Source organism: Rissa tridactyla, chromosome 2, assembly GCF_028500815.1.
Source record: "Rissa tridactyla isolate bRisTri1 chromosome 2, bRisTri1.patW.cur.20221130, whole genome shotgun sequence".
NCBI lineage: Eukaryota > Metazoa > Chordata > Aves > Charadriiformes > Laridae > Rissa > Rissa tridactyla.
Genome location: NC_071467.1, coordinates 84,235,543 through 84,250,224, shown reverse-complemented (window position 1 = coordinate 84,250,224; position 14,682 = coordinate 84,235,543). Strand labels below are relative to the sequence as shown.

The 14,682-nt window shown below is 36.8% G+C and overlaps 1 protein-coding gene across 1 annotated transcript in view; it reads left to right on the top strand.

Moving 5' to 3' along the window:
• Positions 1-13,111, top strand: part of CDH12 (cadherin 12) — a 225,394-nt gene extending 212,283 nt beyond the window's left edge. Inside the window, exons 9-12 of the mRNA XM_054191248.1 lie at positions 1,235-1,356; positions 2,914-3,031; positions 7,985-8,236; positions 12,612-13,111. Coding sequence (XP_054047223.1) covers positions 1,235-1,356; positions 2,914-3,031; positions 7,985-8,236; positions 12,612-13,111 — 992 coding nt within the window. The remainder of the gene's footprint in view (positions 1-1,234; positions 1,357-2,913; positions 3,032-7,984; positions 8,237-12,611) is intronic.
• Positions 13,112-14,682: the final 1,571 nt, after the last annotated feature.

Sequence of the window (14,682 nt, the reverse complement as noted above, 5' to 3'; positions counted from 1 at the left end):
TTTGACAGAGGCCTCTTGAAAACCCTTCATTTAGTAGTTCCTAAGAACAGGAAAGAAATCATGTAAAATTTCTAGAGTGCCACCATATAGAGACTTTGCCCCTTGCTATGTTAGTTATAAACAACAGAAATGCAGATGTTTATACAAACTGTGAAGTAAGGAGCTAATGCAAATAATTTGAGGGGTCCATTTATGTCTGAAGATTCCAGAAAACTGTTCTTGTACTTAACCATGACCCCGTGCTGTCGCTCCTACCCCACCCTGATTGATAACATAGATTTCTTGAACAGTTAACTGTGTCTGTAGAGTGGCTGCCACTCTTCTTAAATGCAGAAAGATAAAATAATTATCCTTTTGACTCACCAGCTAAACTGTTTTTTATGTATCTGCTATCTTGCGAGGGATCTCAGCATCAAGTGAAAGAGAATATTGTCTGCTTTGTTTTGAATTTGTGTCTCCTTTCTGTCAGACATTGCCTTTGCAGATAAACTTGCTTACAAAATGCATCTAGTGACTGATGAAGATTATCTGCATTGGTAGGACAATGGAAGGAAGCAAAATGTGTACCGGTTTTTAGCATTTCTTTTGCACTGAAAGTATTTGCTGCTTGCAAATGCTTTTGCAGTTAAACAAATAACTGTTACAACATCCCCTAATGATTTAACCACAAGATGAATGCTAACTCTACGTGTTTCACTGTTAAATTTACCACTGGTTCTGTCTGGCTTTCAGCAAGATTTTCCTTTATATCTTTCTCTCTTACTTTTCTCTATCTTCTAAATGGGTATGCTCCACTTACTTCCTTAATATCTTTAAGATGAAAACAGTGGATAAGAAATAAATATTGATTTTTCTACATTCCATTGTGGAAAACAGAATTCCATTTTAATCATTGGAAGCGTTTTCCACAGACTCCAGGAAAAGTGATCTGAGAAAAGTTTGCATCCACAATTACAGGTACAACTTCAAATTCTTTAATTTATGGTCTTATAAACATAATCATGTTGATTGATTCCTGACTCCATGAAGAGTAATGGGTCAAAATCTGGTACAAAATGATAAGAAGTTTGCTTCTGATTTCTCCATAGTACAAATCAGAAATAAATGGAAGTCAAGGGCTTTTAGAAGTTACAGTACCTGGATCAAAACAGTTTATGACAGCTCATGGGCACTGGTGATGACAACAAGCATAAATAGTATTCCTTAATGCTTTTCTCCTAAAAATTATTTATAGGTAACCCACTATTAACCAGCAAAGTCAACGTTATAATAAATGTTCTGGATGTCAACGAGTTTCCTCCCGAAATTTCAGTTCCATATGAGACATCTGTATGTGAAAATGCCAAAGCAGGACAGGTATTTCAAATTTGTAATGCTTGCTCTTTTGCTTTTTCTTTCCTTATTGTTTATAGCAATAGAAATTTCTGCGTTTGAAAATTACATAATGGTTAGACTTCTTTTACAAATAAAATGTCTGTGTTGGAAATACCTTTCGAAATTCTGGTTTTGACTTTCATGGCCTATTTATGGTCTATTTATTTTTATCATCCCTGATTAAATGGGCCTGATCCACCTTCTACTGTGCATTTAATAGCTATGACAGGAGAAAGAATCCCTTCCTTAAAGACACTTAAATATGAAAGTAAAACTGCAGTGAATAAATGGAGTAGGATGGGTTACACACAGTTCCGTGTCCTATTCAGAGAAAAAGAACCCACAACTCCAAAGACAATCCTCCTGAAAGCTTGTTTTTGTAAGCAGTTTCAAATATAGGCATAGCATGCAAAACCTATTTCAGATTCAGAATATCACCTTATACCATGAGTGATGCCTGCATTAATAGAGCTGGCCCAAGAAGCTGTTGGCGTGTACTCCTTGTGCACGAAATGTGTGTAATTAAACGCAGTTCTGCAAAGCGCCAAGGCCACCCATCATACATATTAACAGCTAATACTGTTTCCAAGACAAGACTGGCAACTTCCGCTGTTCAACTTTGAGAGTTACTGCCAGCCACGGAAGGAACACATTCAGCCTGATGTGTAATCAGTGACTTCTCTTTATATGTATGTAATATATAATCAAGTTCATGTGATTTCTCTTGCCTTTATTACAGATTTGTCCGTGACTTCATATGATATTCATAACTCTTTTTTTTTTTAAATATATACATATGTTTTAACTAACTACGATACAACCTAGTTTAACTTTTAGTTTATCAGATACCTTTAGTTACTACCTTATCCAGGCACCAACAATAGAAAGGGGAACCTTTTACAAGGAAGGCTGAGATAAGCACTGAGCTGTCAAAAATTATAAATATTTAGAACTTTGTTACATAAAAAAATGCCTTCCTTTTTAAAAGATCAGTGGCAATCCTACTATGAAACATTTTAACTGCACTGTGCTTACCTGAAATCTAGTAGATAGGACTCTGGGACCCAAAAGTTCCTTCATGCCTAGATGGTGCAGACCTTTCAACCCTCTCTAGTTCATTTCAGGCTGCAATTTCAGGGTGCAGCTTTGTGAAGTACTACAACATGTACTAGTTGTAACAGGGATAGCAGTAGTAGCAGATAAAAGTGAGTTGCCTTTAAGTAATCACTCACTTGAAAACAATCACTAGTATTTTGATACAAAAAACCAGATATTAAATACTTCTGCTATGAATATAGGGTAAATCTTTCTGCTTTCCTTCAGATACGTCAGAATGAGACCTTTTGAGACATCATGAGTCCTCTGGAGGCTATAGTACTCAAATGTCTTGCTTCCACTGTCCGATACATTAGGGAAATGAGAGTAATTCAGCAAGATTTCACTTCTGTTGTTTCATTTAATGTTCACTTTTTACTTCTACAAAACTGTTTCTTTTAGAAGAGTGAACTGACTTCAGAATTAATCTTAATCTGGTTTCAGGTGATACAGACTGTCACTGCAGCAGACAAAGATTTGTCACCAGCTGGGCAAAGGTTTTCCTTCAGACTGTCAGCTGAGGCTTCCAACAAACCAAATTTCACAGTCCATGACTACAGAAGTAAGTTGCTTACCCATATCTCTCTTTCCAAGCAGCAAATTTGGATCATAATGACAAATATGGTTGCTTTGTATTACAGTCATGTCCACAGACTAACTTTTTTTATTTGACATTTTTAATTGTTAAACTATCTAGGACAAATATTAATATAAATCCAGGTCTTGAACCTTTTCTCATTTTTAGGGTGACAGAATTGTCAGAACACCAAAGGCTGAGATTTCCCTACAGGCCTGCAAAAACACTGCTATCTGTTTTATTTTCTTCCTTTTTTCATTTAGTATCTCAGGAAGAACTCATATGCCAATGCAGGTATACCTTTAAACAAGGCACTATTGCTGCCTTGTTTAAATACTATTACTTTGCTAACTGTTCTCAAAGTACCCAGCTCTTGTGCTTTCGGAGGATGCACAGTCCTGCAGAAGAATCAGTTCTGAATATGGACATTCCTGCAGTATAACATCCCACAACACTCAATAACTTGTAGATGTATATAATTAACATCTCTAATTTTTCCCCCAAGTTTTCTCGTAACTTTTTTTTTCATCTTTTTTTTTTCTTTTTCACTTGAATGCTTTTGATAAATGGCAAAGAATAATCCGAGATGAAAAAAATGGATCTTTTTTTCTATTGTAAACGTCTTCAAGCGTGTAGTCTCGTGGACAGAGACAGCTAAAACATCATAATAATCTGTATAAAATTTTCACCACTAACTACTTCAATCAAATAAAGAAAAAAAATTAACAATTAGTTTATCAGCTATTAGGGGATCTTAAAAGAACTGTGATATGATAAGCTTTTAATAAAAAAAGGGGTTTTATTCTTCTCTGCAAAGAAAGAACACCTAAAGCCATCCAATAAAGTTCAGTAAAATTCATTGCCTATTTAACTATTAAGGTTATAAGTACTACTTTTAAGAGAAAGTATATAATTATTATTTTAAAAATAATTATTAATTATATTCATTATTATTTTCAATTTAAATTTGAGACAATACTGAGTATGATGTAAAGGTTCCTTTCTCGAGAATTAAGTAACCCAAACTCTATACAGGGCTACAAATTGATAACATGCAAAATGAAAAAAATTGCAGAGGCTGCTTATTTAGCCTTTTTTAAAACCATCTAAGTATGTGACTCACATTCTTTTTGAAGCCATACACTTTTGTCAATGTTAAGTGATGTAAAATTAAAGCAAACAATATAAGCACAACTGTTAATCATTAAGACCTTTACCATTAAGAAAGTTCAGGAAGAAATAAATTTGAAACAGCAGAAAAATAAACCGTGCTTATTTTGTCTTTTTATATAGCTTCTCTGTGAAGATGACAAGAAAAAAAAAGGTCTATTCCCAAACTTGTTAGCGAATTTTATCTTAGTATGTCATAGATAACTAAAAACATTTTACAGCTGAGCAAAGAATTTCACTTAATGATTTCTAAATACAGTATATAATGAATCTGTAATAATTCATAGTATTGCAGATGTGAATAATAGTAACTTATGAAACCAAAAAATTTGTAGATCAGCATTTCATCAGAGGCCATTCAAATAGTTTTCTGAGACAGACAGCTCAATGTATATGAAGGACAACCTTGCAATGGATTCGAGTCCCCTTCTGTTCTTGGAAGATTAGGTCATTACTCTTCTCCAGAAATGCTTAGTCTAAACAGTTTGGTTTTAAGAGCTACTAGAATTTAAAAATGTTGTGGCATTTCAATATCTAACTAGAATTGTGCCAAGCAAGATTTAAATGCTTTACATCTGTGTCCCACTGGACTTAAAATTTTGGATAATGCTGAAGTTTGCTTCCCCTTAATGCTGTACTGTAGATTGTTATTTTCCATTCTCTACACAGCTGTTGGTAGTCTTTCCTTGGAAAACTCAGCATGATGAACTTTACTAATGGTTATATTTAAAAAGAAAAAAACATGGTCTCTGTATCTTAACAGAAGGAAAATATGCCTCTTTAGAGCTTTCTCGTATTTTACATGAATTACTTTCATCTTTTCACTTTTCAACACATTTGAAAGACCATATGGGTAGTATCTTTGTAATTATGTAGTCTTATAACACAAATACTGTGTGTTGCTAAATACCTTTGCTCTTTTGGTCAAGATTTCTTTAAGAGCTTCAATTTCTTTCTTTGTGTCCATTTACTAAAATTTCCCTTAATGTCACCAAGATTTAATTTTTTCAAATAATTACAAACTATTGTTTTAAATATAAGTCTTCCAGTTCTCAGGTCATTTTAACATATTTAATTCCTCAAAAGAATCTTTAATCTTAAAAAGGCTACACAGTAATTAAACTTAATGATCTTTCTCATTTTTTGTGAAGTGTGCTTAGCATATAAGTTTGGTGAGGAAATTGCTCAAATATTATTAGATAATTAAATTTCCCCATTTGAACCAGTAATGCGGACACCAAGAAGACTTTGGATCTCAGTAGTCTGCTAACAAACTTTCTCTATTGTATAAAAATAAATGCAATGTTCCCATAAAAAATGGAATTAGAAACCACCAAGACACACAATTTTTCATGCATAAATGTTTGTGTGGGTACGTACATATATACACACTCTTAAAAGCATTTCTTAACACTTGCTAAAAAAGAATAAAGAAGTATACTATTTATTGAAACATAAGGAAGACAGAAAAAAAAGCTTTCATGGAATATTTTCCAACCACAAAAAAATTATTAGCTTTTTATGATTTTACAGAGCTATTAGAAAAAAACCTGTCCAAACAGAAACTCTGCACAGTATTTTCAGTATCTTCTGCCTTTTGTTTGCCAAAAAGATGGGAGGTCTGCTCTGTGCACAACGTAGAGGTATAATAACACAACCTTATTTTCACTACAGAAGCCTTTTAAAAACATAAATACCATTATCTTCTGAGTTAGCAATTATGTTAGTACCAAGCAGGTACTTTGTGAAAGAAATTTTGACTTTTTTTGAGGTAACAATCTTCTTCACCGTGTTACAATTAGCGCTCTTACAAATAAATGTCGTTTAACATTTTTAAACACATCAAGAAGCCCAAGAACCAACGCTATTATATACAGCTAAAGATTATGGCTGGTGTGATATTACAGCAGGTGTAAGATGTTCATAGTGCACCCAAGAGAATAAACTTTTCCAGGTTGCATACTTCCTCTGAGGGTAACTTAATGAGGACGGAAGTAAGACGGAAACTCAAGGTTGCCATTTGGAGTCTCTATAAATATAAATACCGGGAAATGTTATGTTTCTAAACTATGCCTTCAGCAACGCTGAGACCAATCCACCAGCTGTGAATAGAAGTGAGAGGCTCTGGCAGAGCTGGAGTGCCTCCAGCTGAACCGCCCACCTCCCTCTTTCCACTTTCCTGGCCTCACACTGCTCCCTAGAGGGCTGCATCCCTGCTGAGCACACTTGGTTGCTCATGTAAGAGAGAGTCCAGACTGTCACACGCATCCTGAAAATGAATTTATTGCCAACAGACTGAAGAACCAGAAGCTGTCTCAGCTTCTGACTGCAGCTCCAGTCTGCTCCGTCTAGAGTTCAAACACGTGCCTGTGTCCCTGTTTTCAAAAGGACCTTGAACAATTGAAAGGGATTGTAGAAGAGTGACAAAAATTGTTCAAAGTCAAAGACTTAAGAGCTCGATCTGTTTGATTCTTCTCAAGGGAGAGTGGAAAGTCATTTGGTTCCATCATAACATGTATTAAAGTGATCTTCAACATTGCAATTAGAAGAAAAAAAAAAGAAATAATTCTATTAATAGAAATAGAAATAAGATTAAGCTGGGTGACTTCAAATTAGATCTAAAATTCTTTATACAGTGCAGATTAATCATAGAAAGAACAAGCTGAATATGGTAGTTGGTTTGATTCAAACAATTTTGAGACATTTTTCTTTTTCAAAACTAAATGTCACTGAACTTGATGTGTCTATGTGCCATGTTTGAGTTTGATAAAAAGGGGACTTCTGAAATAAACACTTTGTCAGTCAAGTGCTTTCTCAATGGTGCCTGATCATAACATATCTAATTTTGGATATTTATGGTTCCTTCTTATTGTCCTTCTTCAGAACTGCACACAAGTATCTGAGTGTTTAATTCAGAGCCATTAATCCTTCTACCTAGTGACAAAGCTCCAAGAAGGGATGAAAGTCATAACATAGACAGCAAGGGACCTCTTCCAAAGATACAGTAAAGCACATAGCTGAGATAGCAAAAAGATGACTGCTGCAAGCTTCATTCAGATCTGTCAGCTAATTAATTCCCTGCTAATTTCATTTTGGACTTCCTTTCAATGTAATTCTTTTAATCTGCACATTTCCTTGCTGCTCTGTTTGATTCAAGAAAAGCAGTGATAACTGAACATCTACTGGGAAGAAACGACAAAACGTAGCTTCTAGGAGTTCTGAACACATTAATGACTAATTAATGGAAAACATACTGATTATGAAGTACTCAGTTCATTTCTGTACTTATTTTTAATGGGGCAGGAAAGTTGAAGGAAGGGGTTTTGCATTTTGTTTAGCCATATTACTTTCAGTGTTAAAGGGAAATGAATTAATAAGAGAATTGATTCTAAATCCAAGTGCAACCAAAATCCTTTGGACTGCAGGCTTGGAATAGAAGGAGATGAGGAGAAAAGAAAAACTGAGAAGCCTTCCTAATCTAATGCTTTTTTTTTTAAAAATTATTATTTATGTTGTCTTTGAAATTTTAGCTGTCAAGCTAACAAGTTTACAAGAAATGGAATATTATGTAATGCTCTGCAAAAAAATAGCTGTACCAGTCAGAATACAATACCTTCTGTAATGATAAAGCAGGGCAATTACATAAAGTGTGTTGTCCACTGAGCTTCAAAAATGGAATAGCTGCTTGTTACTGAAGGTGATACACACTGCAATGGTGAATTGAAATACCCAATAAAAATCCTGTAATGACTGTGTCATATTTTACAGACAACACAGCTGGGATTGAAACCAGGAGAAACGGTTACAGCAGAAGGCAGCAAGAGTTGTACTTTCTTCCAGTAGTAATAGAAGATAGCAGTTACCCTGTCCAGAGCAGCACAAACACAATGACTATCCGTGTTTGCAGATGTGATTCTGATGGTACCATCCTGTCCTGCAACGTGGAAGCAATCTTCTTACCAGTAGGCCTCAGCACAGGAGCGCTGATTGCAATCTTGTTGTGTATTGTTATACTTCTAGGTTAGTTCTCGTGAGACCATGCGATGTGTATTACTCTGATTTTTCACCTGTGAATTAATTTGTGTTGTCATTAGCTTCATCTGTAGTTTAACAAAAGCCGTTGAAACTGTGTGGCAGTTTATGAGAACTCTTAGGCTTCTACATTTCTAGAAAAGCTTCCCAAAGCACTGAACACAACTGTGAATCTGCTAACATCTACGTATTTCTTATTGCATGTAGAGAACCAGCTTTCAGTGGAATCCAAACCATATTTTTTTCCCTGAAACAGTTTCATTTAAATGTTTTCCTTGAAGAATTAATATTTTTTGATTATTACTAAGGTAGCCTTAATGAACTGGTAACAAAATAAAGACAACTTTGTAGCTTACACAGGCACAACATGAGCTGCAGAAAGCAGGCTGATTCTTACAGATGCTAGCCTATGCCTCTTCTTGCTACAAGTGAAGTTCCTGTATCTCACGCTACTCCTTATGTAGGTCTAATGCATGGGCAAAAATAGCTGTAGACACAGAATATAACATATGGATACCTCTTTACATTTGGATAATATAGTAATTTACCAGTTAAGTAAACTATTGTAGACTCAGGTTACATAAAGAGCTTCTGAGTGGCAGCAGGTGAAAGTCAGAATTTCTGTCCCGTGTAAAAAATTTATGTTGTGAGAAAAATGTAGTTTCAAATCTGAACGAGAAAGGCAAATGGTCATACTTCCCATGGAATAGGAATTAATAACAAATACACCCATTCTGAAGAATTTTTTAAAACAAAACAAAACAAAACAACACAAAACAAAACAACCTTAGGTCAGTTTTTTTGGAAGCAAGAAGAATGCTGTCTCCTTTACCACAATTCCTTGGGATTACTTTTTTACTTTTAGGTGTTCCCTGGGTAAAAGTAGCCAGGGGTGAGGCTCAGCATCAATGAAATTCCATTATGAGAAAAACTTTAACTTATTTTTACATGAAGAGATAAGTCAATTAGAGCTCTGTCTTAAGGCAGGACTCCCAGGGTATCTAACTTTTCTGTTACAGAGCAAAGTTCCTAGAAGCCCTTAACATACAGCTCTAGCAAATCCTTTCAAGCTGCCACCTTTGTGTCCAGTAATAGGGACAGTGTGAACTACACAGCAAAGAGCTTGGTGCTCTTGGTACAGAGATCATTTACAATGGAAGAGTCTCTGGGGGAAGCAGGAATATGTGAAGTCTGAATTTCCCCCAGATTTGATAGGTGATCATGGAGGCCTCCAACAGAACTGCATTTATGTTTCTCTGACGGTTTGTTGAAATAAATGCAATTTTTATTTCAAAAACCTGGCATATTCAATCAAAAATAATTATGTCAAAGAACTCCTTACCAGATCTACTGCTGGTTGATGTGTGAATTTTAATTCCTGCTTTGCATAGAACGCCAGACTAAATTACTGAGATTATGTTTGGAAAAGAGGTTTTGGTCCTTTAATAACTCCCTTCATTCCAATCAGCCTGGCAATATTATGCAGAAAAACTTATGTATAAATAATGAGATCTCCAGTGCAGTGTGTAACCTAAAAGAATGGCACTTATCTTATATCCAGATTTTCTCCTTACTATTCCATCAATCAGTTTAAAAACTGCTTTTGGATTTTCATTTCTTGCTGTGAACCTGGCCTGACACAGAGTCATTAAAATTGTAGTTGAAGTCATTCTCATCTAACTCATCTCTACACAAAAGGCAGTCAATATATTACCAGAATCAGGAGTTGGTTTAGGCCACACAAGCCTGACCATGAATTTAGAATCATTGCAACTCCTGTATTCATTACTGTGTTACTTCTAGAACACTGTCATTTAGACACTTAGAACATGGTCATTTCTGCAGTCAGGGAATTAAAATTAACAAAAAGGCCAGTTTACTACAAGCAAATTCTGCATTCAATGGAATATATCTCAAAGACAATCTATTGAAAAAAACCCCACAAGCTGATTGCCATTGAGTTGCCATTTGGAATAAAACCAGTCTGTAACATTTTATATCATACAGAATCAAGATATCACAGTTGGAAGGCATCTCTGAAGATCATCTAGTTCAACCTCCCTGCTTACAGCAGGGTCAGTTAGAGCAAGTTGCTCAGTATCCAGTTGGCTTTTGAATACCTCCAAGGATGAACACATCAAAACCTCTCTGAGCAACAGGATCCAACGCTTGACCATTCTGACAGCAAAGAAGCTTTTTTCTCAGCCTCTCCTCATATGGCAGATCTTCCAACCCCCTAATCATCTTTGTGTCTCTGCACTGGACTCGTTCCAGAAAGTCCATGTGTGTCTTGTACTGAGGAGCCAAGAACTAGACCCAGAACTCCCAGTGTGTCTGACCCGGCCTGAACAGAGGGGAATGATCACCTCTCTAGTCCTCCTGACAGTGCTCTTCCTAATGCAGCCCCAAATGCTGTTGGCCTTCTTTGCCACAAGGGCACATTGCTGCTGATGGTGAAGTTGTTGTCCACCAGGACCCTAGGTCGTTGTCTATCAAGCTGCTTTCCAGCCAGTCAGACAACAGCATCTACAGCATGCGGTTATTCCCCTCCATGTGCGGGACTGGGCATTTCCCTTTGTTGAACTTCATGGGGTTCCTGTTGGCCCATTCCCTCAGCCTGGTGAGGTCCCTTTGAACAGTGGCACAATCCCTGTTTTGTATCACCTGCAAACTTGCTGAGGGTGCACTCAGTCCCATGATCCAGGTCATTTATGAAAATGTTAAACAAAACTGGTCCTAGTATCGACGCCTGGGGTGCATCATTAGTGACTGACCTCCATCTGGTCTTCGGGCTGTTAATCACAACCCTTACAGCCTGGCAGTTTGCCCAGCTTTGCAGTTTACCTCACCATCTACTTATCTAGTTCACACTTTTTCAGTTTTTCTGAGAGAGCTATGGGACAGCATCAAAACCTTTGCTAAAGTTAGGATAAAAATGATGCAATTTTCTCCCTTTGATCCACCAGTCACCTCATAGTAAATCATTCACCTTCGTAAATCCATGCTGACTACTCCTCATCTCCTTCCTGGTCTTGCTAGGTTTGAAAATGGTTTCCAGAATTATTTGCGCCATCTCTTTCCTCATGGTAAAGGTGAGGCTGACTGGCCTGTAGTTACCTAACTTGTTCTTCTCACCTTTCTTGAAGATAGAAGAGGCACTTGCTCCAGTCCTCAGAAACTTTTCCCAGTCCCTATGATGTTTCAAAAATTATCACAAGCAGCCTCACAATGACATCAGTCATCTCCCCTACCATTCATGTGTACATCCCATCAGCTACCATGTCCTTGTGTGTGTCCGGTTTGTTCAAGCGTTCCCTAACCTGACCTTCTTATACCAAGGATAAATCTTTCTTTTTCTGGACTTTCCCTCTGGTCTCAGGGAACTGGGATTCCTGAAGGACAACCTTAACAATAAAGACAGAGGCAAAGAAGCCGTTGAGTAGGTTGGCCTTTTCTATGTCCTTTGTCAAGAGGTCCCTTGACCCATTCAGCAGTGGGCCCACATTTTCCCTATTTTTTCTTCTGTTGCTGTCATAGTTGTACAAGCCCTTCTTGTTGCCATTCATGTCCCTTGTGAGATTCAGTGCAAATGCTTTGACTTTCCTAACTGCATCCTTGCGTGTTCAAACAGTCACTGTATATTCCTCCTGTCTCACCTGTCTCTGTTTTCACCTCTTCTATGTCTCTTCATTAATTGCTGAGTTTAATCAGGAGCTCCTTATTCATCCATGCAGGCCTCCTGCTGCCTTTGCTTGGTTTCCTGCTCATCAGAATGGACCACTGTTGACCTTGATACTTGAAAATCAACCAGCTCTCCTGCACCTCTTTTCTCTCCAGAGCTGTATCACATAGGATTTTTCAAAGCAGATCCCTGAAGAGGCCAAAGCGTACTGTATAAAAAGCTGAACTAGGACTACTTTTTTTCCATTTCAAAGATTCCAGATTCTTTTTTTCTCTATAATGCTGCATGGGTTGTTTTTTTCCACAGTGGAAATTTGGTAATTTTTCTCCATTTTGCTGTGGAAGATATTTTTTTAAAAAATCCCTTCTCTCTGTCTCTCTGAACTAAAAACTGAAGTCTTGTCCACTTCTATTTGTTCACAAAGCAGGCCAGTAGGAAAATTATTTGTTACTTCCTTCAGCAGCACAGCAAGAACTAAGGAGTTAGACTCACACATCAAACAGCAAATGACTTTTCATTGGCTAAAGCACTGCTGTTTTTAAAAGAATAGTAGGAGCATGTCTTCTAAGGAAAAAAGTCCCTTTGATTGCTTGCAGCTTTCAAAGGAAGAGATAATGATATATCATCAGAGTACCAAATTATTTCTGTGCATGTCTTAACTTCAGTTTTCTCTCGTTACAGTCATTGTGGTACTGTATGTAGCACTGCGGAGGCAGAAGAAAAAGGACACCCTGATGACCTCTAAAGAAGACATCAGAGATAATGTTATCCATTATGATGATGAAGGAGGTGGGGAAGAGGACACCCAGGCTTTCGACATAGGTGCCCTGAGAAATCCCAAAGTGATTGAAGATAACAAAATACGCAGGGACATAAAACCAGACAGCTTGCGTTTTCCACGTCAGAGACCACCAGTGGAAGATAATACGGACATCAGAGATTTCATTAATCAAAGGCTGCAGGAAAATGATGTAGATCCAACTGCCCCCCCTTATGACTCCTTGGCAACCTATGCTTACGAAGGAAATGGATCTGTTGCAGAGTCCCTCAGCTCTATAGACTCCCTTACTACAGAGGCAGACCAGGATTATGACTATCTGAGTGACTGGGGACCTCGCTTTAAGATCTTGGCAGATATGTTTGGAGAAGAAGAAAGTTATAACCCTGACAAAGTCACTTAAGTACAACTACAACAGTGAAATAAAAAGAAAAGTAAGCCAACAACAAATTTAAATGATAAACCTAAGCTTTATAATAGGACAGGATTCCTTTGATTATAAAAGACAGCAACTGTTTCCAGCAAGTTACTACATTTACCATACTGTCGGTTTTGGTTTGATCTACGAAGGAAAGATAAATCCTGTAATATACACAGTTTTTTTGTTGTTGTTATTTTGTTACTCTGGAATTACACTGAGACAAGCTCAGGCCTACAAGGTACAGTTTACTGACCTGACTTAGAAAGAAGATAGCTTTCTGGCATCACGGTGGAAGAGTGGTAGCTTTTTCGTAATTCCACTAAAGTGCCTATTGAAACTTTTCTCATTTAAGTGGTAAAGAGTCTGCTGTGATGGTGTTGCAAAACTGAATGGTAAATTGGGCAAGAACTTTAAGACAAGAAGCAATAGCAACATGCTGACTTCTTTTGGAACAAAAATGGAGATCATTTCCTGGAGTATATCTAATGACTAAAACTAAGGGGGGTATCGGGGTGGGCGTGGGTAGGTGTATGTTGTGTTTGGGGGTTATGTTTGTTTTTTTAAAAGAAGAAAATAACATGTCAAGATGTTATATTTCTTCTTCCAAAATTTCAGTGAAAATTTAAATTTATAATTCTGTTGCTCACTCTGAAGCTATAAAGCCCAAATTAGAAAGGGGAAGATCTTAGCATACATCAATGAATATTTAAAATGTTCATGCAAATATTACACTTTTCCAAAATAATAAAAAGATGAAAGCAGCTACTTCTTTATGTGAAGGAAATTTCCCTTGGCTCCCCCTCTTCTTTTTAAATGAGACTATTATTAGAACGTAAAATGGAGAGGGTTTTTTAAGAGTTTTATTGTATTTTTAGTACCAAGACTTTTTTTTTTCCTTGTAAGTATCACTGAAGAAGTATATGTAAAGAACTCCACATCACTTTTGTTTGCAATTAGATTGTTACTCTGTAGGTACTATAGGTATACAGATTGTAGAGACAGTTATTTTTCAACTGACCATCTGCAGTTCAGCATATTATTGTATTTCACCGTCAGACCCACACCGAACATTTTAGAAAGTCTTTTGAGGATGGAAACCTTATTAATTTTGTTCTTGCCAAAATATTAACAGAGGCAGAATAAAAATATAAAACAGTACATTCGTCCACACTTTATGTACATACCCATGCATAAATGTAGCTGTGCAGGTAACAGAAGTACAGATTTGTGCAAGGCATTATGCCATGGAAGATCTTTGTAAAACTATTTCATCTGACTTTTTCTGATTATCTAAAGCATAGACATTTTGTAAGACAATGGTTTATGGCCCCCGAAGCGCATATATCCTTATATTCACCTTCTAAACTCTCTGCAGTGCTATACAATCTGCTTGAGCTCCACTCATGATTAATGGCACTGGCAAGGTCAGGCTAAGTCTGTCATGAATCAGAAGTCTTTTATTCACCTCAGGTATACAGCTTGCTTTTGTGTCGCGGAAGAATTAAAAACTATCAGATATAGTTAGCTCACAAGTCTGATATTAGCGTACAAAG